The sequence below is a fragment of the Oncorhynchus gorbuscha genome, linkage group LG23 (assembly GCF_021184085.1).
Source record: "Oncorhynchus gorbuscha isolate QuinsamMale2020 ecotype Even-year linkage group LG23, OgorEven_v1.0, whole genome shotgun sequence".
Classification (NCBI taxonomy): Eukaryota; Metazoa; Chordata; class Actinopteri; order Salmoniformes; family Salmonidae; genus Oncorhynchus; species Oncorhynchus gorbuscha.
The window spans coordinates 32,855,073-32,881,757 of record NC_060195.1 but is presented as its reverse complement, the minus strand read 5'-3'; the positions used below and the strand labels follow the sequence as shown (position 1 = coordinate 32,881,757).

The 26,685-nt window shown below is 44.8% G+C and overlaps 1 protein-coding gene across 2 annotated transcripts; it reads right to left on the bottom strand.

Annotated features, from left to right (window-relative positions):
* Window positions 1-3: 3 nt before the first annotated feature.
* LOC124011057 (four and a half LIM domains protein 1-like) lies at window positions 4-21,534 on the bottom strand. Of its 2 annotated transcripts, none has more exons than XM_046324030.1 (6): window positions 21,381-21,534; window positions 4,334-4,515; window positions 3,466-3,643; window positions 3,138-3,307; window positions 1,008-1,194; window positions 4-808 (listed from the first exon to the last, which is right to left on the bottom strand). In XM_046324030.1, the coding sequence occupies exons 2-6, from the start codon at window positions 4,487-4,489 to the stop codon at window positions 654-656; spliced, it is 846 nt and encodes a 281-aa protein (XP_046179986.1). In that variant the 5' UTR covers window positions 4,490-4,515; window positions 21,381-21,534; the 3' UTR covers window positions 4-653. The 2 variants fall into 2 exon arrangements, with proteins under 2 accessions (XP_046179986.1, XP_046179985.1); XM_046324029.1 differs by lacking the exon at window positions 21,381-21,534 and adding an exon at window positions 9,079-9,207.
* Between the last annotated feature and the right edge of the window lie 5,151 nt (window positions 21,535-26,685).

The window sequence follows — 26,685 nt, the reverse complement described above, 5'->3', positions numbered from 1 at the left end:
GCGTTTTTGTTATTTCAATCCCAATTTTATCGCTTGCCTTTATTGACCCATCATAATGTGCATTCACATCCTGAACTTCCCCCCCCACGTCAGAAAGTTACAGTATGAGTACATGATTAGATTCCCATCTCATAACACCACTTGATACCTACAGAAGACCGAGTTTGTCCATACTGATTATTACAAGAAGTGTTCGTTATATGTGTAACCCTCATACGTAACTCTGCAAACATCACTTCAGAGGTGCCGTGACCGATTTATTTAGTGAAGCTAGTATATAATTCAAGAAGCAATGTGAAGCGTTGTAACATGTAATTGTCATATTAGTATTATCAAAGCAGTGTTCCAGTAAGGCAGTGAAAATAGCATTCCCTAATATGGCTATGCAGTGTTCAAGCTTGTTAGTATTGCATATCGAAGGCTCACAAAAGCAAACCAGTTGACGTGTGTTAGTATTCAACAATGACAAAACACTGGAACAAGATTCCTATTTGGCTGCTGTTCAAATTCACTCCGGTAAATTGACCTTTCTCTAGTTTTAACCCTTGGATTGACCTCTCAACCTTATTTGGCACTAATTTATGTTCCTGACCCTGTCAAAACACCAACATGAATGACAGACAGAACTTTTTGGGCCTCCTGGCTGGCTGTGCTCACAGCTTCTTAGCACAGTCAGGGCAGTAGATGTTCTCTCCGTTGATGACAAAGCGCTTGTTGGCCAGGGAGAGGGAGCATTTCTTGCAGTTGAAGCAGTACTCGTGCCAGGAGTGACCCTCGTAGTTCACCACGTTGGTCCCATGGCCAAACCCTGTATTATGGGAGATGGTATGTGGAGCAGTCAGCATAGTAATGGGACAGATATATGATGACCAGTGCTGCTTAGTCAAAATATAATCTCAGCAAAACAGAATATCATGTAATTAAATCCTTTATCATAAAAACAGAGCATCTGTCCATGCAATAACAGGCATACATGTTCATGTAAACTATGTGTGTGGGTGACTGACCTGTGATGGGGTTCTTGCAGCCGTTGCACTGCTTGGCAACGGAGGTCTTGTAGCAGTCGACACAGTAGACGTGCTCCTCGTGGGAGGTGAAGCGGGTTCCGGCCAGGTTCTTACGGCAGGTACGACACACAAAGCACTCAGAGTGCCATGGCTGATCTTGGTAGCTTATACCACCTGAAGTGATGGGCTGAGGGGAGAGAAACACCATGTTAGTTCTATTGGAAGACAGACTTATTCTCTATGAATAATAACAGAAAGCATTTCCTTTAACTTGTACCTTACGAATACTATAATTAGGTATACTGTAATTACACTGTCATAAGGGACAGATTGAAATGCATTGGAAGAAAGGAGTAGTGGTCCAAAATAGGGGAGGGTTGTCAATGAGTTATTTACAGTTGAAATTGTACAGTTGAAATTGAGGTGAGGAAGACTGTTTCAGGCCTACCAGAGTTACTCCTATAATGTAACAATATAATGCTTATCTGTATACCAAATATTCAGATTGAATATGTACGAATTTTCCTCCTGTACGTCAAAATCTATAGAGCAGGCGCAGTACCCCTCTGACAAAGAAAAGCATGTTGTCGTAGCATGCTGCCGGCATATCTCTCTCTCTGGGGTATATAATATTAATATCAAACCGTGGACACCTAAACCTATAGGCCTTTGCATGCAATGTCCTGATGCATTTAGTGCGCAAATCTCTGACAGCTGAACCGTGAGGTGGACAATTATTGTTTTCGGAAAAGAAGCCCCCCGCCCAAAAAAAAAGGCTTTAAAGTTTTGCATATGCTACACATCGAAACACAAGAAATAGTGCTTCTGTAATTGGTTCTCGTCTTTAAGGACACGTAAACGTGGCTCATGTTTCTTGATGTTTATTGACGGCGCCAAGTCGGATCTGAATGCATATAGATGTCCAGTAAATTAACATCTTCCCTGTCATGTTGTCCGGTGCCAAATATTCCTAAAGGAAACTGAAATGGCATATTGTTTTTATGAAGATTTTAGAGTATTCACATCAATCTGTCTACAATCGGATGGAAACCTAGCTATAGACACCCTAAAGACTCTGGCAAGTGCGCGAGTCCAGTGTCACTTTGATTCTGTCTGCACATCATGGTTCACCAGCAGCCCCAAACATCTAAAGATATAGACCAAGAATAAAGAACAGGCTACCAGACAAACAAGCTTGTAAGAATTGAACTTAAACTCCCTCCTCATAATCCTGGAGGTTGAGCACTTTTTCGTCTGTATCTCTGTAATTATATATGTATTTATGTCAAATATAGGGACCACAATGGAAATTGGTCCCTGACTTTACTGTGCAATCCTGGCCACTATTAACATGTTTGTGTATATATGTATTTTATTAACTGACAAATCAGATCAATCGATCAATTCAAACTGTGCAGCGGCCAATTGGTGAAAGGAAAGGGACGTCTGTTACAATAAGTTTAATGACATTCGGAGATTCAAGCCTTCGATACTGGGGAAGCCTACAAGGTAGGGAGGGATGCATTTTCTGTTTGTTGACAGTCTATTTATTGTGGTGTTGAAAACCATGATATTGAAATGCTTGAAGTCGGTATACTTTGTTTATTGGTTGTATGGGGTATTGGCACAGAAAGCTGTTGGTGGAAAATGTGTTGCATATATTTGATATAATAATGAATATTGCATCAAAAGGTTTAAAAAGTGATTTTCCCCCTGGCTGATCATTGTCTGCAGCCGGCTTTGATCGTAATGAAACAAGCAGGGAGAGTGAGCTCATGTGGTGGTCGGTGAACCATCAACCTTCTGGCCTGTAGCCCTAAGTCAATATCCTCGTGAATAAAGACAACTCCACTACAGTTATTTGTGGTAGTGAACATACTTTAGATTTAATTCTATGATGGGAAGGATGTTCAATTTATTTTACGGTACAAGAGGGTCATGTGAAAATATTTACATTTGGGGTGGGGGGTGCGTTTTTTTTAATCACACCTTGAGTTGGAACAGCACCCCCCCCTGTAAATTTCTATCTGTCCCTAACATGAAATAACATGTTAGGATAAAATGAAGCAAAATGTTCTATCTAATAAAATCAGTATTTGGGTGTGTGAAGGGGAACATTTAGTTATTCACCTGCTTGCAGTGGAAGCATTTCTTGGCAAACTTCTTGTCGTGGCACGGGCCACAGTAGATGTCATCGCCCTTGTTCAGGAAGCTCTGTGAGCGGATTGGCTGCTTGCATTCAAAGCAGGTGAAGCATTCCTCATGCCACACCTTCTTCTTATACTCCACGTTCTGTGTGCCTGGCAATCCGAGATACAGAACAATAGAATAAAAAGCCCTGTTTCATAATGTGGGAATTGAAAATGTCAACATTGAAAATGTTAACAGCAGCCACGTGCACAGTGCTAGGTCACTTTAAAGAAAAGATGAAGTGCATTGTGGTTATGGTTAAGCCCACCTGGCATGACCACCTTGTAGCAGGCCTGGCACCGGTTGCCATCCTCGCGGGAGCCACACTTGCCACACATGATCTTGCCGTCATCCCTGGCGCTGAAGGGCTCGTTGGCCAGGGGCTTGTAGCACTTGGCACAGCGGAAGCAGTCCTCGTGCCAGTGGCGGTTCTTATGGTTCAGCTCCTGGACAGGAAGGAGGGGAGAAGGTCAAGAGTAAGATACATTAATACACACGGGCTTCATACACACCTCATTAAACTGAGGCTCATTTGCCTATCAATTGTAGGCTACGGTATTCAGAGGAGTTTGCCAGAAAACAGAGTATGTCCATCTGGAAAGAATTATTAGCAGTGGAGATGAAGTGAATTTGAGTGCAGTGTAGCATGAAGGACTGACAGGCAGACTACAGCCAATACAGGCAGACTACAGGCAGACTACAGCCGATACAGGCAGACCACAGCCGATACAGGCAGACTACAGCCGATACAGGCAGACTACAGCCGATACAGGCAGACTAGAGCCAATACAGGCAGACTACAGCCGATACAGGCAGACTACAGCCGATACAGGCAGACTACAGCCATACAGGCAGACTACAGCCAAGGTGACACAATCCTACGGGGTTTAGTCAGTAATGATAGTAATGATAGTGATGATAGTGATAGTGTCCGTGACGGAATGTTGACTGTTATGTTGTAGATCTGCTGCACATTGAGGAAGAACAGATATGAAACACTGGTCTTAATCTGGACATATGAACTGAAGCCAGTCAGCCTACTGAACACACACACACACACACACACACACACAGACACACACTCCTACACACACACGGACACTCCGGACACTCCTACACACACACACAATACCCACCTTGGCATCAGCCCCAATGGGGCGACGGCATTCTGCGCAGGTGTTGGCGCAGAGCTTGTCGAAGCACTTTGTACACACGTGCTTCTCATCTTTCTTAACATACTTCTTCCCATGCAGGTTGTCACGGCAATAGTAACAGTCGAAGCGTTCAGTCATGGTGGAAGTAGCGTAGCTCCTGGGCCCTGTACCAACACACACAACAATCACATTTACTATTGGGGATCGAGTCACGTGTACATGATTAACTCGTCAAATTCATTGATTGACACGTAAATAAACGCCATTGGAGATGATTTGACTGGAAGCACGTGAACTGTCAAGGCTCTGGTTCAGCTGGATGTGATGTCTCAGAGTCACCACAGGGAGGCAGTGTAGGTTACCTTTTGATTGAGTCAACCACTACTTACTTCTGCGATACGGATTGAATAGAGCCCTAGATCTCAATATGGTCCATGTGGGTCTTAAGAGAAAGTAATACCTACATGACTTATTCATCATATTATTAGACTACCATGATCCTCAGCTATCTGCAACCCTGCCCCGAGTCATTCCAAAAGTCCTCCCCTTTCCAGAATCCAACATCCAAGCTAAAAGGAAGATATATTCAAGCTGGCATCCCAGCATGTGTTCTGTCCTCTAATCAGAACCAGCCAGGTGAGGGGCTTAGCACCGGCATGCCAAACAGCTGAGGGAAGTGGCACACCGATGTCTGCCTGTCCTGAACAGAGCTTTAGCATGTAGTCATCATGTCGGACTCGGCCCCACGGGGGGCTTTGCTGGAAAGTTTAGGCCATATTTTTAGAGTGCCTGACTCACTCACTACAACACACCCCATCCAACCAACTCCATTGGCTATTAGTGTAAACAAAAAAGTCCCCCTGCTCCTCTCATCAACATACCAACATTCCCATCACAACGGGCAGAGACCTAGCTGTTCCCTGGAAGAGATGGGTGTGTTTATATGTTTGTACTCTTGGGTCTCCCTGGAATGAACTATGAACTTTCAGCCTTTTACTTATGTGTCATCTGGGTCATCTAAACTACCAAAGGTCAATCAAACTGGATCTCTATGGGGTTAGCCGTTTGGGAGCCAGAGCAAAAATATCTGTGATTTATGAGACACAACAGATGAGATATTATTGTGAGTTCTCAAGTATCTTAATCCAGTTGAATAAAATGAGTGTGATGGAGGGAAATACTAACAAGGGAATGACATGATATCCTGGTAGCCATGGGAACACTGCAAATATTTACGAACGCCAATTGGTGCTCTTCGAGGTGTCTGGGGATGTGTGTGGTGAACTGAACGGGATGAGTTACAGACACTGTGGTATGTGCTCTCTCCCAGCTGTAGTGTCTAGTGAGGATGGATGGGTGGGTGGAACAGGGGAAAGAGACAGGCTTGTCTTCAGCTGTGCCAGAGGGATAAAAGAGGCAGCCCGGCTTAAGCCCCTATGCTGAGTCACCGGTGAGTCATCCCCATTCTTATCTCAGTGGTAGGGGCCAGCCAGGATCAGTCCAACAGAATCTAACTTGCAGGATTGGATCAGTGGCTTGATTATGGGGAGTAGGGTAGCAAGGTATCACAGTCTCAGAAGCCCGAATCCATCTAAAACTGAGTAAACCATGCATTCCATTCTGAGTGTATAAGCACTGTGCACTTGTTTCAGGGACATCACTGGGGTCGAGCTTCCTGCCATCCAGGACCTCTATGGTGTCAGAGGAAGGCCCTAAAAATGGTCAGACTCCAGCCACCCAAGTTAGAGACTGTTCTCTCTGTTACCGCACAGCAAATGGTACTGGAGTGCCAAGTCGGACCAAAAGGCTCCTAAACAGCTTCTACCCACAAGCCATAAGACTCCTGAACAGCTTCTACCCACAAGCCATAAGACTCCTGAACAGCTTCTACCCACAAGCCATAAGACTCCTGAACAGCTTCTACCCACAAGCCATAAGACTCCTGAACAGCTTCTACCCACAAGCCATAAGACTCCTGAACAGCTTCTACCCACAAGCCATAAGACTCCTGAACAGTTCATCAAATGGCCACCCATCTATTTGCATTGACCCCCTTTTTTGCACTGGACTCCACCCACACACTCACACACTACACTGACACACACAACACACACACACACACACACACACACACACACACACACACACACACACACACACACACACACACACACACACACACACACACACACACACTACACTGACACTTAACACACACACACACACACACTACACTGACACTTAAACACACACACACACACACACACACACACACACACACACTGACACTGACACTAAACACACACAACACACACACACACACACACACACACACACACACACACACACACACACTGACACTTAAACACACACTACACTGACACAAACACACACACACACACTGACACTTAAACACACACACACTCACACACATACTACACTGACACTTAAACACACACACACTCACACACATACTACACTGACACTTAAACACACACACACTCACACACATACTACACTGACACTTAAACACACACACACACACACTGACACAAACACACACTAACACACATACTACACTGACACTTAAACACACACACACTAACACACATACTACACTGACACTTAAACACACACACACACACACTCACTACACTGACACTTACACACACACACACACACACACACACACACACACACACTCACACATACTACACTGGCACTTACACACACACACACTCACACATACTACACTGACACTTACATTTACATTTACATTTAAGTCATTTAGCAGACGCTCTTATCCAGAGCGACTTACAAATTTAAACACACACACACTCACACACATACTACACTGACACTTAAACACACACACACTCACACACATACTACACTGACACTTAAACACACACACACTAACACACATACTACACTGACACTTAAACACACACACACTAACACACATACTACACTGACACTTAAACACACACACACTAACACACATACTACACTGACACTTACACACACACTCACACACTGACACTGACACTTAAACACACACACACTAACACACATACTACACTGACACTTAAACACACACACACTAACACACATACTACACTGACACTTAAACACACACACACTAACACACATACTACACTGACACTTACACACACACTCACTACACTGACACTTACACACACACACACACACTAACACACATACTACACTGACACTTAAACACACACACACTAACACACATACTACACTGACACTTACACACACACACTAACACACTCACTACACTGACACTTACACACACACACACTCACACATACTACACTGACACTTACATTTACATTTACATTTACTCACTTACACTGACACTTTACAGACACACAAATTCAAACACATACACACTGACACTTACATTTACATTTACATTTAAACATTTACACACACTAATCCAGACATACTACACTGACATTTAAACACACACACACTCACACACATACTACACTGATACTTAAACACACACACACTAACACACATACTACACTGACACTTAAACACACACACACTAACACACATACTACACTGACACTTAAACACACACACACTAACACACATACTACACTGACACTTAAACACACACACACACACTAACACACATACTACACTGACACTTACACACACACAGAAACACACACACTCACACATACTACACTGACACTTACACACACACAGAAACACACACACTCACACATACTACACTGACACTTATAAGTAAACATTTCACAATCAGGTCTGCACCTGTTGTATTCAGCAAGTGACAAATAAATGTTTGATTTGATTTGATCTAGGCCGACAAACTCAGAAGAGTGACTTTTGAGGACACTGTGGGTGCCACTGTGCCACCGTGACCATTATGGGTCTAGATTCCTAATAAAAGGGCAGAGTAATTAAACGCTAAGCCCTTCAGCTACCGCCAATCACATAGCACCCCCCGCAGAAACAGCTCTGGTATGCACCAGCGCTCTGTAGGAGGGGTTGGAGTATACCACTTTGGTCCCTGGGGAGGGAAGCTCTCTACAGTGGAAAGAGTAAGAGTAAGAGCACACTGAGTGGTGAACCAGGATGGTGCCAGGGAGCCTGGCTCTCATCTCTCACCGATGGCAGATCAAAGCCAAACGGCTCCCAAAGAGAGAGGTATGGAGGTCAGGCAGATCAACTGTTAGTATCTACCATGTGATAACTCTGTCTGACTCATCATGTACCAAATGAATATTAAACGAAACCTCTTTGATGATCTACTGACAGCCTAAATGATGCTGTCCCAAGGACTTAACTTCCCCCAAGTACCTTAATCCTGCTGTAAATGGCATTGCCTTAAAAATGGTCAAACTATCCCTTTTCTCCCCAAAAACACGTTCAACTTCTTTCTACCTCTATGGACCTTTCTGCTCCCTCTGTTGTGTCACAAGACCTTCGTTTTCTTTCCACCCCCCAAAAAAATCAATAATCAGATAAAGTACTCCAGGTTCCCAAAATGTTTTCAATTCTGACCCACTAAACAAACCCATGTTTCTAACCAAGACCCAAGAAGAACTTCACACAACCCACCAGTCAGTCTCTGACCGGACTTGAGAAAACCTCCCCAAACCACCACAACTATTCCAGCACCAGGTATCAGTAATGGAATAAAATCATCTATCCTAATTATTTACCTGAGAGTCTGTAAGCCATGTTTAGGTCCAGGTAAGAGAGGTAAGGACAGAACCAAGGAGAGAGTAGCATCCACACAGGGTGATCCACACACCCCACCAAGGTATAGGCTATATATACACCCCCTCTGATCCACGCCCTGAGGCTAACAGCTGCCCCTCACCCCGACACCCCACACCCCCTCACCCACACCCCCTAAGCCCACACACAAACCCAACCATGAACCATTCCATTTTAGGATATGCATCAAAAGAATAGAGTGTAGGGGAGGGGAAGAGGGATTCCAAAGCTCTGGAATGAGGACCACGAGGGACAACAGATAGTATACCCCCACTACCCCTATGATATTTGTTTGTTAGTGTGTAGAATGTGTTTACAGTACGTGAATGGATTAATATCAAGCACTGAAGCACTGCAAACGACCAGCATGTTGATATCATTACTCAGTGAAAGGCATTGTGCAAACAGGCTGAGTGTCAATCAAACCTTAATTTATGGTTTGTTTATTTAGTAACACTTTATATTACCATAAACACTTAGAACATGGTGGAAGGCTTTATAGGAAATATGAAAAAAAGTGTGTGTGTGTGTGTGTGTGTGTACTCCCATAACTCAATGATGTATTCTCAAAACTATGTCCTAAAGCGCTCCCAGCCAAGGTTATTCAAGGCACACGCGGGTAATACATTTTCAAGCACTTTGTTTTTCAGTGTTGGATACCTCTGTGACCTCAGTGGCTCTCAGCAGAAATATTTCATTGAAAGTAGCGAAGATGACATTTGTAACACCAGGGACCATCAACTCGACTCAGCCGCGGTACGTTTTTCCCTGAGCGGATGGTCTTTGGGGCCGGAACATAATTACTGATCATTTGTAGACTGTAAATTGAACGCAAGAATTCCAAACGGATATAACATTTGACTAAAGCGTAATAATTTCACATTTTGTGTACGATCACATACACTGAGTGTACAAAACATTAGGAACACCTGCTCTTTCCATGACATAGACTGACCAGGTAAATCCAGGTGAAAACTACGATCCCTTATTGATGTCACTTGTTAAATCCACGTCAATCAGTGTAGATGAAGGGGAGCAGACAGGTTAAAGAAGGATTTTTAAGCCTTGAGACCATTGAGCCATGGATTGTGTATTTGTGCCATTCAGAGTATGACTGGGCAATACAAAAGATTGAAGTGCCTTTGAATGGGGTATGGTAGTAGATGTCTCATGCACCGGTTACAGTGTGTCAAGAACTGCAACGCTGCTGGGTGTTTCATGCTCAACCGTTTCCTGTGTGTATCAAGGACATCCAGCCAACTTGACACAACTGTGGGAAGCATTGGAGTCAACATGGGCCAGCATCCCTGTGGAATGCTTTCGACACCTTGTGGAGTCCATTCCCCGACGAATTGAGGCTGTTCTGAGGGCAAAAGGGGGTGCAACTCAATATTAGGAAGGTGTTCCTAAAGTTTTGTCCACTCAGTGTTTATCTCTCTATTATGTGTGAGAAGACCTTGGAACATATTTACAAAATGAACATTTTGAGATGATTCTCTGGTGTTTTTACAGTCTTTTATGTCCAAAATAAATCAATAAAAACTTGCGGGGCCAAATACAATCCCCTGTGGGCCGCCTGTTAGGGAACCCTGCCATAGACAGACAGTACAACAGTATTAACTCACATAAATAAGGTTTGGAGGAGAGGGAGGGGAAGAGAGAGAGAGCGAAATAGAGACAGAACAGAACAGAAAGGTATTGTAGGTAATGGCGGAAACTTGGGTGGGGAGGCCAGTAACTGGATTGAATAATCAGGACTCATCATCAAGTCAATGACCTGAGTAAAGAGATCCCCATTATTTATTGTTGCCCTAATGAGTCTACCATGTCTCTGCACTTAAATGACATCCTATCCTCTGCAAAGAGCACTACATTTGACTAGAGCCCTATGGACCATGGTCAAAAGCAGTGCACTATATATGGAATAGGGTGTCATTTAGGACAAGAACCATATAAACCAGGATAATAAAAACACTAGGCCAGACAGAGGACAACAGATCCAACAGGAAGGAAGAGAAAGCAGTGGATGTTTGTTTAAGGCATCTGGTCGTACTTGCAGATTTGATTTGTCCCATTACTGAGGATCGAACATCATTTTTTTAAATTCATTGCCTGTCTGTTTATATCATCTGTCCCTCAAACTAAACCCACAGAGAAACATTAATGATCAGGCAGCAGCCATGGACACCACATCACACCACTTAAAGCCCCCTGAGGAAGAGTCCCATCTTCTCTCCTCTGTTGAGTACATATATAGGATCTTCATTTGAGCCAGTTTGCTACAGCAGGAAAATAATCCTGCAGCAACAGGAAATGTGAATTATTTTGTGGATTATAATGAATGGACATTTTGTAGGGGTTGATGTTTTCGTAACTGAAAATCAAGTCCAAAATGTCCATCTTCAGAAGCCTTTTTAAATCCCAAGCACATTACAAGTTTAACATTTACTGCGTTGTAGGAAATTTCTCCTGCAACAGGGTGATCAAATGTAAATCCTACAACTGTACACCCATCCCCCATACCTCCCCCCTTTCTGCCTTGTACAGCCTCCATTAGTTCTTCTCTTCATTTTTCTCTCCCTCTCTCTCCCTCCACCTCTCCCTTCATCTCTCCCTCCACCTCTCCCTTCACCTATCCCTTCACCTCTCCCTCCACCTCTCCCTTCATCTCTCCCTTCATCTCTCCCTCCACCTCTCCCTTCATCTCTCCCTCCACCTCTCCCTCCACCTCTTCCTTCATCTCTCCCTCCACATCTCCCTCCATCTCTCCCATCATCTCTCCCTCCACCTCTCCCTCCACCTCTCCCTTCATCTCTCCCTCCTCTCCCTCTCCCTTCATCTCTCCCTCCACCTCTCCCTCCACCTCTCCCTCCATCTCTCCCTCCACCTCTCCCATCATCTCTCCCTCCACCTCTCCCTTCATCTCTCCCTCCACCTCTCCACCTCCACCTCTCTCCTCCACCTCTCCCTTCATCTCTCCCTCCACCTCTCCCTCCACCTCTCCCTTCATCTCTCCCTCCACCTCTCCCATCATCTCTCCCTCCACCTCTCCCATCATCTCTCCCATCCACTCTCCCTCCATCTCTCCCTCCACCTCTCCCTCCACCTCTCCCATCCATCTCTCCCTCCACCTCTCCCATCATCTCTCCCTCCACCTCTCCCATCATCTCTCCCTCCACCTCTCCCTCCACCTCTCCCTCCATCTCTCCCTCCACCTCTCCCATCATCTCTCCCTCCACCTCTCCCATCATCTCTCCCTCCACCTCTCCCTCCATCTCTCCCTCCACCTCTCCCTCCACCTCTCCCTTCATCTCTCCCTCCACCTCTCCCTCCACCTCTCCCTTCATCTCTCCCTCCACCTCTCCCATCATCTCTCCCTCCACCTCTCCCTTCATCTCTCCCTCCACCTCTCCCTCCACCTCTCCCTTCATCTCTCCCTCCACCTCTCCCATCATCTCTCCCTCCACCTCTCCCTCCACCTCTCCCATCATCTCTCCCTCCACCTCTCCCATCATCTCTCCCTCCACCTCTCCCTTCATCTCTCCCTCCACCTCTCCCTTCATCTCTCCCTCCACCTCTCCCTCCACCTCTCCCTTCATCTCTCCCTTCATCTCTCCCTCCATCTCTCCCATCATCTCTCCCTCCATCTCTCCCTTCATCTCTCCCTCCATCTCTCCCATCATCTCTCCCTCCATCTCTCCCATCATCTCTCCCTCCACCTCTCCCTTCATCTCTCCCATCATCTCTCCCATCATCTCTCCCTCTGTCTGGAACAGGCAGTTGTTTTGTTGATTAAAGCTTTAAAGTGGTCTATGGTTTAGTACTGTACAACAATATAAATCAGTGTGTGCGTTTGTGTGTGAATGTGCGTGTGTCCGTGCTTATCCATGTGCACATGCCTGTGTGTAATGTTGACAGCGGTGTGACAGGCTCATTTGCAGGTACTGCTGATGAGACTGTGCCTACTATCCTGGTAGACAATAGCAGAGGAACACACGCCCACCTGCAAGTCCCTTAGGTCCTGCCCTATACAAGACAGAAATAGCACCACACTCACCCTGGCTCCATCAGCAAAAACAAACCTCACCAGAACCACGAAGAGCTCTTCTAACTACAAGATGTACTTGGTTAGTTAGCCAAAAGCCATACAGACGTGACACATACTGTAGGAAAATTGACTACCTTCAGTTTCCTATCTTTGTAATCTATTGTGTCATGTTGCAGTGTGTCAGCCTGTCCAACAGAGATGGGGACTCTTTAAAGTCTCAATACATTCAGAGTTCTCATGCATGGAAAGCTATTTCCCACACAAATGAGATGTAATGTGTGTTGATGGAGTGTTCCTCACTCTGGGGTGTGGCCTCAATCTCTACTCTCTCTAGGAGAGATCAAAGAGGCTGTTGGGAGGAAATCCTGGCAGCAGTTCTGTAGTGGTGGTGGGGGTGATGGATAATGTGAAAACTCTGTGCATTAACATCACACATCACACACCTTGGTTTCTCAAATGATTGCCTCGCCTGGTTCACCAACTACTTCTCTGATAGAGTTCAGTGTGTCAAATCGGAGGGTCTGCTGTCCGGACCTCTGGCAGTCTCTATGGGGGTGCCACAGGGTTCAATTCTTGGACCGACTCTCTTCTCTGTATACATCAATGAGGTCGCTCTTGCTGCTGGTGAGTCCCTGATCCACCTCTACGCAGACGACACCATTCTGTATACTTCCTGCCCTTCTTTGGACACTGTGTTAACAACCCTCCAGGCAAGCTTCAATGCCATACAACTCTCCTTCCGTGGCCTCCAATTGCTCTTAAATACAAGTAAAACTAAATCCATGCTCTTCAACCGATCGCTACCTGCACCTACCCGCCTGTCCAACATCACTACTCTGGACGGCTCTGACTTAGAATACGTGGACAACTACAAATACTTAGGTGTCTGGTTAGACTGTAAACTCTCCTTCCAGACCCATATCAAACATCTCCAATCCAAAGTTAAATCTAGAATTGGCTTCCTATTTCGCAACAAAGCATCCTTCACTCATGCTGCCAAACATACCCTTATAAAACTGACCATCCTACCAATCCTCGACTTTGGCGATGTCATTTACAAAATAGCCTCCAATACCCTACTCAACAAATTGGATGCAGTCTATCACAGTGCAATCCGTTTTGTCACCAAAGCCCCATATACTACCCACCATTGCGACCTGTACGCTCTTGTTGGCTGGCCCTCGCTTCATACTCGTCGCCAAACCCACTGGCTCCATGTCATCTACAAGACCCTGCTAGGTAAAGTCCCCCCTTATCTCAGCTCGCTGGTCACCATAGCATCTCCGACCTGTAGCACACGCTCCAGCAGGTATATCTCTCTGGTCACCCCCAAAACCAATTCTTTCTTTGGCCGCCTCTCCTTCCAGTTCTCTGCTGCCAGTGACTGGAACGAACTGCAAAAATCCCTCATTAGCTTTAAGCACCAACTGTCAGAGCATCTTACAGATTACTGCACCTGTACATAGCCCACCTATAATTTAGCCCAAACAACTACCTCTTTCCCAACTGTATTTTATTTATTTATTTATTTTGCTCCTTTGCACCCCATTATTTTTATGTCTACTTTGCACATTCTTCCATTGCAAAACTACCATTCCAGTGTTTTACTTGCTATATTGTATTTACTTTGCCACCATGGCCTTTTTTGCCTTTACCTCCCTTCTCACCTCATTTGCTCACATTGTATATAGACTTGTTTATACTGTATTATTGACTGTATGTTTGTTTTACTCCATGTGTAACTCTGTGTCGTTGTATCTGTCGAACTGCTTTGCTTTATCTTGGCCAGGTCGCAATTGTAAATGAGAACTTGTTCTCAACTTGCCTACCTGGTTAAATAAAGGTGAAATAAAAAAATAAAAAAACATCTAACCAGACAGAGTCTTATTGCTCATGTTACCAGGGGGTTTCAACAGGACGCCTGGAGTGGACTTTCTGACCAGAAGCAGGAATAGGGCCCATGCCTCCACAACATAAGTCCACCAGAGCCCTGTTCCCTGTGAGACAGACAGATATATCACTGAGGTCCATTGGCAACAGGCATTATTCATCTGGTGTTTGACTTGTCAATTACACATTTACCGACCAACAAATGCCAGCCTCTGATCATGATATAAGAGTTAATGGATGGCTATTATAGCCCAGACAGAAACAAAAGGACAGGCTTTCCAATGGTTCATTTCTCAGAATGTCCCCTCTGTGTGTCTCTCTGAGTTCTGTTATGACTCAGTCACCATCTGTTCCTGGTCCCGGGCAGTGGACAGGGTAGTGATAGGGCCATCTTATCTCTGTCAGGGGAGTACTAAAGTATTACTGACTCACCACCACACACAGGGAGACGGTGACACAGCCACGGCACTACTGTACATCAACACACATTACCTAGCAACAACAGACGTGCGGGGAGAGTTGTGAGGTGTAGACTGACAGGGTCAAATATGTGTGATTTCTGAGTGGACACGAGCCTAAAAGGCCATGGCCATTTTGTCAACAAATTGACATTGTCACATCTCACAACAGGACGTGGCACTGACAAAATATCCACAACACTCGATTCAGGAATGACTCCTAGTCGTGCACAGAGGTGTGTGTGTGTGTGTGTGTGTGTGTGTGTGTGTGTGTGTGTGTGTGTGTGTGTGTGTGTGTGTGTGTGTGTGTGTGTGTGTGTGTGTGTGTGTGTGTGTGTGTGTGTGTGTGTGTGTGTGTGTGTGTGTGTGTGTGTGTGTGTCCATCAAGGACGGCAGGGCACCAGAAAGGTGGGGTAGGTGGGGGGATTACTGTATGTGTGTCCTTTTCCATTCAACAGCATCCAAACTTCTTCCCCATGATGCAGAATTCAGACACACACACACTCATTGATTAAGACTTCACGGTGGGCAGGCCAACACTTCAGGCTCCCTTTGCTTCTGCATGACTCACAGCTCTCTGGAACTCTGCAAAGGTCAACTGCTCCAATAGCTCAGTCTGCTCGGTTGATGGGGATGGAGAAGTCTGTCCACAATATATGTCAAGTTGACAAGATAGGATCAGTAGGACAATGGAAAGAGCATGTAAAGAAGGACAGACTCACTTGTTCAATAGGTGTGAGTTTCCCTCTGACTTCATCTGTCCTTATAGGCCAGCAGAACACACTTCAACAGCGGTGAGACCGCAAGATGCAGAATATGGTTACATTCACAGTCATGGGACGGATAAGAATGATTACATCAGTTTAGGGTTTGAAGAGGGACACACGGCTAATGGGAAAGAGGGAGATCTGGTCTGGGAGAGGGTTATGAGCTCTCTCTTTCTCTACCTCTTTACCTCTCTCCCTCCATCTCTCTCTACATCTCTCTCTACCTCTCTCTCTTAATTCAATTCAATTTAAGGGGCTTTATTGGCTTGGGAAACATATGTTTACACTGCCATAGCAAGTGAAATAGATAATAAACACAAGTGAAATAAACAGCAAAAATGTACAGTCAACATTACACTCACAAAGAATAAAGACATTTCAAATGTCATATTATATATATATATATACAGTGTTGTGGAAATAGTTCAAGTACTCAAGGGAAAATAAATAAGCATAAATATGGGTTGTATTTACAATGGTGTTTGTTCTTCACTGGTTGCCCTTTTCTTGTGGCAACAGGTCATAAATCTCTCTGCTGTGATGGTACACTGTGGTATTTCACCCAGTAGATATCAATTCAAAGTTTATTTGTCACGTGCGCCGAATACTTAGAGTGAAATGCTTACTTACAGAGTCTAACCAATAGTGCAAAAAAGGTGTTAGGTGAACAATAGGTAAGTAAAGAAATAAAAACAATAGTAAAAAGACAGTGAAAAATAAAAGTAGCGATGCTATAAAAGTAGCGATGCTATAAAAGTAGCGAGGCTATAAAAGTAGCGATGCTATAAAAGTAGCGATGCTATAAAAGTAGCGATGCTATAAAAGTAGCGAGGCTATAAAAGTAGCGATGCTATAAAAGTAGCGATGCTATAAAAGTAGCGAGGCTATAAAAGTAGCGATGCTATAAAAGTAGCGAGGCTATAAAAGTAGCGAGGCTATAAAAGTAGCGAGGCTATATACAGACACCGGTTAGTTGGGAGTTTATCAAAATTACATTTGTTATTTAATTCTTTGTGGGTCTGTGTAATCTGAGGGAAATATGTCTCTCTAATATGGTCATACATTGGGCAGGAGGTTAGGAAGTGCAGCTCAGTTTCCACCTCATTTTGTGGGCAGTGAGCACATAGCCTGTCTTCTCTTGAGAGCCATGTCTGCCTACGGCGGCCTTTCTGAATAGCAAGGCTATGCTCACTGAGTCTGTACATAGTCGAATTTGGGGTCAGTCACGGTGGTCAGGTATTCTGCCACTGTGTGCTCTCTGTTTAGAAACAAATAGCATTCTAGTTTGCTCACTTTAAAAAAAAAAATCTTTCCAATGTGTCAAGTAATGATCTTTTTATTTTCTCATGATTTGGTTGGGTCTAATGGTGTTCCTTGTCCAGTAACTGATGTGGGCCATACAGGAAACACAAGGTCCTCCAGTAACTGATGTGGGCCATACAGGAAACACAAGTCCCTCCAGCAGGAAACACAAGGCCCTCCAGTAACTGATGTGGGCCATACAGGAAACACAAGGTCCTCCAGTAACTGATGTGGGCCATACAGGAAACACAAGGTCCTCCAGTAACTGATGTGGGCCATACAGGAAACACAAGGCCCTCCGGCAGGAAACACAAGGCCCTCCAGTAACTGATGTGGGCCATACAGGAAACACAAGGCCCTCCAGTAACTGATGTGGGCCATACAGGAAACACAAGGCCCTCCAGTAAATGATGTGGTCCATACAGGAAACACAAGGTCCTCCAGTAACTGATGTGGGCCATACAGGAAACACAAAGCCCTCCAGTAAATGATGTGGGGCATACAGGAAACACAAGGCCCTCCAGTAACTGATGTGGGCCATACAGGAAACACAAGGTCCTCCAGTAACTGATGTGGTCCATACAGTAAACACAAGGACCTCCAGTAACTGATGTGGTCCATACAGGAAACACAAGGTCATCCAGTAACTGATGTGGGCCATACAGGAAACACAAGGTCATCTAGTAACTGATGTGGGCCATACAGGAAACACAATGTCCTCCAGTAACTGATGTGGGCCATACAGGAAACACAAGGCCCTCCAGTAACTGATGGGGTCCATACAGGAAACACAAGTTCCTCCAGTAACTGATGTGGGCCATACAGGAAACACAAGGTCATCTAGTAACTGATGTGGGCCATACAGGAAACACAAGTCCCTCCAGCAGGAAACACAAGGCCCTCCAGTAACTGATGTGGGCCATACAGGAAACACAAGGTCCTCCAGTAACTGATGTGGGCCATACAGGAAACACAAGGTCCTCCAGTAACTGATGTGGGCCATACAGGAAACACAAGGCCCTCCGGCAGGAAACACAAGGCCCTCCAGTAACTGATGTGGGCCATACAGGAAACACAAGGCCCTCCAGTAACTGATGTGGGCCATACAGGAAACACAAGGCCCTCCAGTAAATGATGTGGTCCATACAGGAAACAGTAACTGATGTGGGCCATACAGGAAACACAAAGCCCTCCAGTAAATGATGTGGGGCATACAGGAAACACAAGGCCCTCCAGTAACTGATGTGGGCCATACAGGAAACACAAGGTCCTCCAGTAACTGATGTGGTCCATACAGTAAACACAAGGACCTCCAGTAACTGATGTGGTCCAAAGGAAACACAAGGTCATCCAGTAACTGATGTGGGCCATACAGGAAACACAAGGTCATCTAGTAACTGATGTGGGCCATACAGGAAACACAATGTCCTCCAGTAACTGATGTGGGCCAAAGGAAACACAAGGCCCTCAGTAACTGATGGGGTCCACTGATGTGGGCCATACAGGAAACACAAGGTCATCTAGTAACTGATGTGGGCCATACAGGAAACACAAGGTCCTCCAGTAACTGATGTGGGCCATACAGGAAACACAAGGCCCTCCAGTAACTGATGTGGTCCATACAGGAAACACAAGGTCCTCCAGTAACTGATGTGGGCCATACAGGAAACACAATGTCCTCCAGTAACTGATGGGGTCCATACAGGAAACACAAGTTCCTCCAGTAACTGATGTGGGCCATACAGGAAACACAAGGTCAGTAACTGATGGGGCCAAAGGAAACACAAGGACCTCCAGTAACTGATGTGGGCCATACAGGAAACACAAGGTCCTCCAGTAACTGATGTGGGCCCTCCATACAGGAAACACAAGTTCCATACAGGAAACACAAGGACCTCCAGTAACTGATGTGGTCCATACAGGAAACACAAGGTCCTCCAGTAACTGATGTGGGCCATACAGGAAACACAATGTCCTCCAGTAACTGATGTGGGCCATACAGGAAACACAAGGCCCTCCAGTAACTGATGGGGTCCATACAGGAAACACAAGGCCCTCCAGTAACTGATGTGGGCCATACAGGAAACACAAGGCCCTCCAGTAACTGATGTGGTCCAAACAGGAAACACAAGGTCCTCCAGTAACTGATGTGGGCCATACAGGAAACACAATGTCCTCCAGTAACTGATGTGGGCCATACAGGAAACACAAGGTCCTCTAGTAACTGATGTGGGCCATACAGGAAACACAATGTCCTCCAGTAACTGAGCCCACTGATCTAACATGTCACAATGTGTTCCAATGGGCATCCTGTCTGTGGACATTGGGTCCTGCTGCTATTGCTGGTGTGTCAGGCTTATGCGACTGGTTGATAAGACTAAACTTTGCATGAACAAATTCTTCATGAAGGCACAAATGCTCACTTTACAAACAAATGGAACTTTGTCAATCAGTCTGATTAGAAACAGGAAACACAAGGCCCTCCAGCAGGAAACACAAGGCCCTCCAGCAGGAAACACAAGGCCCTCCAGTAAAGTATCATATCATTTATCTACCATATTCTGAAAAGCTATGGGCACTAAACCCAATCCAAAGATACTGTGTTCTGAGGCTGCTGCTGCTGCTGGGAGAAAATGACATCGTACATTTGACTTGGCAGCTGGCCAAACCAGTAAAGTGCAGCAGGGCTGAGGGCAACTTATTGTACTGTGTGTTTCCTAGAGGGGTTTTGGGCTGACCTTGAATAAATAAAGGTGAAATAAAAATTTAAAGAACCCACGGGGGAAAAGTAGGCTACTATTATGATGGTATTGTTGAGCACTGATGCTTTTGACATGGGCTCAGGGCCCTATTCAATTAAAACGGGTTTAATTTCAAGTACAGGATATGTCCAAAACAGCATTATTTGCAGTCGTTTCTTTTTGTGTCCCATTGTAAACAGTACTTTGCCTGAGGTAGACAAATGCTGCTTTTGACTTATGCAAGAAACCTGGTTTCAGTGTTTGATTGAATAGTTGACATCATGCATGTACCGAACCTAATAATCTGTCTATAAAAAAAGTTTTTCAGTGAATCATTTTTCCTTATGTCAGTAAAACTATGAAACTTGGAATAACAATCATTAGGAAATGTAATTTACTAAACTGCTCATGCTAGACCATTAAAATCTGGCCACATGGGCTACAGTAAATTACCAAGTCACACACTCCCCATATGCATATAGAGACTTAGAAATCCTTGGCTTCATCTGACATGTGAAAATCTTTACATTTTTGGTCAGCAAAATGTATTGCAGCAGCTACTTTACAAATACTACTTGTGATGAATGATTGCCAATAGGCTCAAATTCACTACGAATAAATAACAGCACATACCTCCAGGGAAGGGAAATGACTTTATATCACTGACTATTAAAATTCCAGCCCTCTTTATCAGACCTCTTAAACTGCTTCATGGCTATGCTGCCCACTACAAGGAATGTGATTCTGTAAACCAGCATTCAATGACCAAAATGCACATGCACATTGTGTCTAATGTTTTTTGCATGGACCCAAAAACAAAATGTTACAAAAACTGACAACAATTTAAATTCAAACATTTACTTATGTCATAGACAACCGGAGTAAGTAAATATATGTTATAACAAAAATAAAGTTTACCTTTTACGCACAACAGTCGTTCCACTGAACAGTCAAAGAAAACTTTATTCAAACATTATAACATATTTTCACTAGGTTTTAGATTGTTTTTTACTTCTCAAGATATGGCATTTGACTCACCTATCTCCGCACCGATGCGTCCTACGGCAAGGTTTTTAGCGTGGATATACCAGACGCTCCTTAAAAGCGAGTGGAGCTCAGAAAAAAAAACTGCAGGATATGATTCAAACCTCTCCGTTCATATCAACAATGACCTCAGCCAGGAATTTACAAGCTGTAGCTAATAGGTTCTCACTGGCTAACACCGGAATACTGTTCCATTCAAAAGGGCCTTTGCGTCACAACGCGCAATAAGCTACTCTTTGAGAACAGGTATAGGACTCAAGAAACTCAATAGAATTGCGTAATGTTTTAGTATGGCCTGCATCTTTTGGTTTAACACTAGCCCTATGCTTTCTTCATTACATAGATATATTGAATGGCCTCATTAGGAGGATGGCTTGTGCTGTCCAAAAAAAACGAATTAAGGATGAATAGTTTGCCATCTATATGTCATCTATGTTAACCCTACATGCCGGTATTACCCAGTGCATAAGCACCCCCATCTTTAATAAGAAATATATTTTGCTGAGAGAGATTGCAACAAAGATGAGTCACACTCAGCCTAAGTAGATACAGTAGGTGTATCCTTGCTTACCCCTCCTCCAGCCTGAACAGCTGTGTTACTACAAAGGTATAACACAAGTGACTATTATTTAGGATCCCTTGGAACCACACAAGTTCTATCATGTCCGGTACTGTATCAACGACATAAGAATAACCATATTTTCTATTCTTTCAGTCATATCGAAAGCATCATTCTGTCAACATAGATAGGTCTCTCCTTCACTGCAGCCGAGGTGAGTAAGACATTTAAACGTGTTAACCCTCGCAAGGCTGCAGGCCCAGACGGCATCCCCAGCCGCGCCCTCAGAGCATGCGCAGACCAGCTGGCCGGTGTGTTTACGGACATATTCAATCAATCCCTATACCAGTCTGCTGTTCCCACATGCTTCAAGAGGGCCACCATTGTTCCTGTTCCCAAGAAAGCTAAGGTAACTGAGCTAAACGACTACCGCCCCGTAGCACTCACTTCCGTCATCATGAAGTGCTTTGAGAGACTAGTCAAGGACCATATCACCTCCACCCTACCTGACACCCTAGACCCACTCCAATTTGCTTACCGCCCAAATAGATCCACAGACGATGCAATCTCAACCACACTGCACACTGCCCTAACCCACCTGGACAAGAGGAATACCTATGTGAGAATGCTGTTCATCGACTACAGCTCGGCATTCAACACCATAGTACCCTCCAAGCTCGTCATCAAGCTCGAGACCCTGGGTCTCGACCCCGCCCTGTGCAACTGGGTACTGGACTTCCTGACGGACCGCCCCCAGGTGGTGAGGGTAGGCAACAACATCTCCTCCCCGCTGATCCTCAACACGGGGGGCCCCACAAGGGTGCGTTCTGAGCCCTCTCCTGTACTCCCTGTTCACCCACGACTGCGTGGCCACGCACGCCTCCAACTCAATCATCAAGTTTGCGGACGACACAACAGTGGTAGGCTTGATTACCAACAACGACGAGACGGCCTACAGGGAGGAGGTGAGGGCCCTCGGAGTGTGGTGTCAGGAAAATAACCTCACACTCAATGTCAACAAAACTAAGGAGATGATTGTGGACTTCAGGAAACAGCAGAGGGAACACCCCCCTATCCACATCGATGGAACAGTAGTGGAGAGGGTAGCTAGTTTTAAGTTCCTCGGAATACACATCACAGACAAACTGAATTGGTCCACTCACACTGACAGCGTCGTGAAGAAGGCGCAGCAGCGCCTCTTCAACCTCAGGAGGCTGAAGAAATTTGGCTTGTCACCAAAAGCACACAAACTTCTACAGATGCACAATCAAGAGCATCCTGGCGGGCTGTATCACCGCCTGGTACGGCAACTGCTCCGCCCTCAACCGTAAGGCTCTCCAGAGGGTAGTGAGGACTGCACAACGCATCACCGGGGGGCAAACTACCTGCCCTCCAGGACACCTACACCACCCGATGTTACAGGAAGGCCATAAAGATCATCAAGGACATCAACCACCCGAACCACTGCCTGTTCACCCCGCTATCATCCAGAAGGCGAGGTCAGTACAGGTGCATCAAAGCTGGGACCGAGAGACTGAAAAACAGCTTCTATCTCAAGGCCATCAGACTGTTAAACAGCCACCACTAACATTGAGTGGCTGCTGCCAACACACTGTCATTGACACTGACCCAACTCCAGCCATTTTAATAATGGGAATTGATGGGAAATGTAAATATATCACTAGCCACTTTAAACAATGCTAAATAATATCACTTAGCCACTTTAAACAATGCTAGCCACTTTAAACAATATATATAATGTTACTTACCCTACATTATTCATCTCATATGCATATGTATATACTGTACTCTACATCATCGACTGCATCCTTATGTAATACATGTATCACTAGCCACTTTAACTATGCCACTTTGTTTACTTTGTCTACACACTCATCTCATATGTATATACTGTACTCGATACCATCTACTGTATGCTGCTCTGTACCATCACTCATTCATATATCCTTATGTACATATTCCTTATCCCCTTACACTGTGTATAAGACAGTAGTTTTGGAATTGTTAGTTAGATTACTTGTTGGTTATCACTGCATTGTCGGAACTAGAAGCACAAGCATTTCGCTACACTCGCATTAACATCTGCTAACCATGTGTATGTGACAAATAAAATTTGATTTGATTTGATTTATAAACTTGGCTTTACTATTGGCATTTATGGATGGGAAATCCCAGGGGGGTTCACACCCCTCTCCCAGTGGTTCTGTTACCCTGCTGGAAGTGCTCCTGGTTGGGCTGCCAGCCGCGCTGCCAGGTCCTGTAGGATTAGCTGTCTCAAGGGCACGGCAGGAGGCTTGGCAGGGAGCTCAGCTTTTGGAAGGATCTACAACAACAACAAATAAGCTAAAAGGCTCAAGTATCCAGAGAGACCTGGACTCAATTTACACTGAACAAAAATATCAACGCAACATGTAAAGCATTGGCCCCATATTTAATGAGCTGAAATAAAAGATCCCAGAAATGTTCCATGCGCACTAAAAGCCTATTTCTCTAACATTTTGTGCACAAATTTGTTTACATTCCTGTTATTGAACATTTCTCCTTGGCCAAGATAATCCATCCACCTGACAGGTGTGGCATATCAAATTAGCTGATTTAACAGTATGATCATTACATAGGTGCACTGTGTGCTGGGTACAATCAAAGGCTACTCTAAATGTGCAGTTTTGTCACACAACACAAGTTTTGAGGGGGTGTGGAATTGGCATGCTGACTGCAAGAATTTCCACCAGAGCTGCTGCCAGAGAATTTAACGTTAATTTCTCTACCATAAACAGCCTCCAATGTCGTTTTAGAGAATTTGGCAGTGCGTGTAACCAGTATGTGCAACCAATTTGGCAGTACGCCAGCCCAGGACCTCCACATCCGGCTTCTTCACCTGAGGGATCGTCTGAGACCAGCCACCCAGGCAGCTGATGAAACTGTCAGAAACCGTCTTAGGGAAGCTCATTTGTGTGCTCGTCGTCCTCACCAGGGTCTTGACTTGACTGCAGTTCCGATTTCAGTGGGCAAATGTTCACCTTCGATGGCCACGTGCTCTTCATGGATGAATCCCGGTTTCAACTGTATCAGGCAGATGGCAGACAGCGTGTATAGCGTCGTGTGAGCGAGCGTTTCCTGATGTCAACATTGTGAACAAAGTGCCCCATGGTGGCAGTGGGGTTATGGTATGGGCAGGCATAATCTACGGACGACAAACATAATTGCATTTTATCGATGGCAATTTGAATGCTGTGAGATACCGTGATGAGGCCCACTGTCGTGCCATTCATCTGCCGCCATCACCATCATCGCCATCACATGTTGCAGCATGATAATGCACGGCCCCATGTCGCAATGATCTGTACACAATTCCTAGGAGCTGAAAATGTTGTGTTCCAGTTCGCGCCAATATCCAGCAACTTCACACAGCCATTGAAGAGGAACGGGATAACATTCCACAGGCAACAATCAACAACCTGATCAACTCTATGTGAAGGAGATGTGTCGAGCTGCATATGGCAAATGGTGGTCACACCAACTGGTTTTCTGATCCATGCCCCTACTTTAAAAAAGACTTTCTGTGACCAACAGATATCTGTATTCCCAGTCATGTGAAATCAATAGATTAGGGCTTAATGAATTTATTTCAATTGGCTGATATCCTTATGTTAAAATTGTTGCTTGTTGCATTTATATTTTTGTTCAGTGTAAATACCCCCCATTTTATTTTTATGGTGTCTTTTACAATTTGATAGGCAATAGATCGTAATATGTTGGCTAAGGCTCCAGTCCACTCCAGTCAGCTAAACTTACCAAAAATAATCAAATGTTCTCTCAAACAGTTGTTACGTAACTTGGTTTCAGTTTGTGTATATCTCTCCTCCAAAGTCACTAATCTAACCATCTTTACTCTTTAGAGATTTGAGAGTCATAAATGGTCGTTTAAGAGCCACAGATGGGGGTTTGAGAGCCACAGATGGGGATTTGAGAGCCACAGATGGGGTTTGAGAGCCACAGATGGGGATTTGAGAGCCACAGATGGGGATTTGAGAGCCACAGATGGGGATTTGAGAGCCACAGATGGGGTTTGCGAGCCACAGATGGTGATTTGCGAGCCACAGATGGTACTTTTCGCTGAGAGAAAGAGAGAGAGTTGGTCAACTGGAGTCTGTAATGTCTTCTAGGTGTCTGAGCCTGCATAGAGCTGGTGTTCCTTTCTACTGAAGGGGAGGGTAAAGGCTGACACAGTGCCATGTCTCACTCACTCACTCACTCACTCACTCTCCCTCACTCACTCCACTCACTCTCCCCCTCTCTCCCTCTCTCTCTTGCAGAAACAAATGCACAGTATCATACAGAGACAACTCCCATCTTCTCTAGGAGAGATTAACATCTCACTTACTTGTAAACAAGCTCTGGTGACACAGTTAATGAGAGTAAACACATACCTCTCTCTTGGCATGGCTAGCAAGAAATCATGACACTTTCCTTCTGTAAACTGACGATGGTGAGACCCTGCCATTGGGCCTCCTCTGTATGCTAATGAGGAGGACGATGAAGGTGATGCTATTGTCTTCCTGTAGATACCAAGGGCATCTGTATTGAGATTCAACAACCGCTCTGTAAATGAAAGCATGACATATTTCCTAGATGACAGCTTTTCCTGACATACTGCCACACATTTAGAGGAAGATGAATCTTAAACAGGTGTGCTATGACTTCCATTGTAATTTGAGG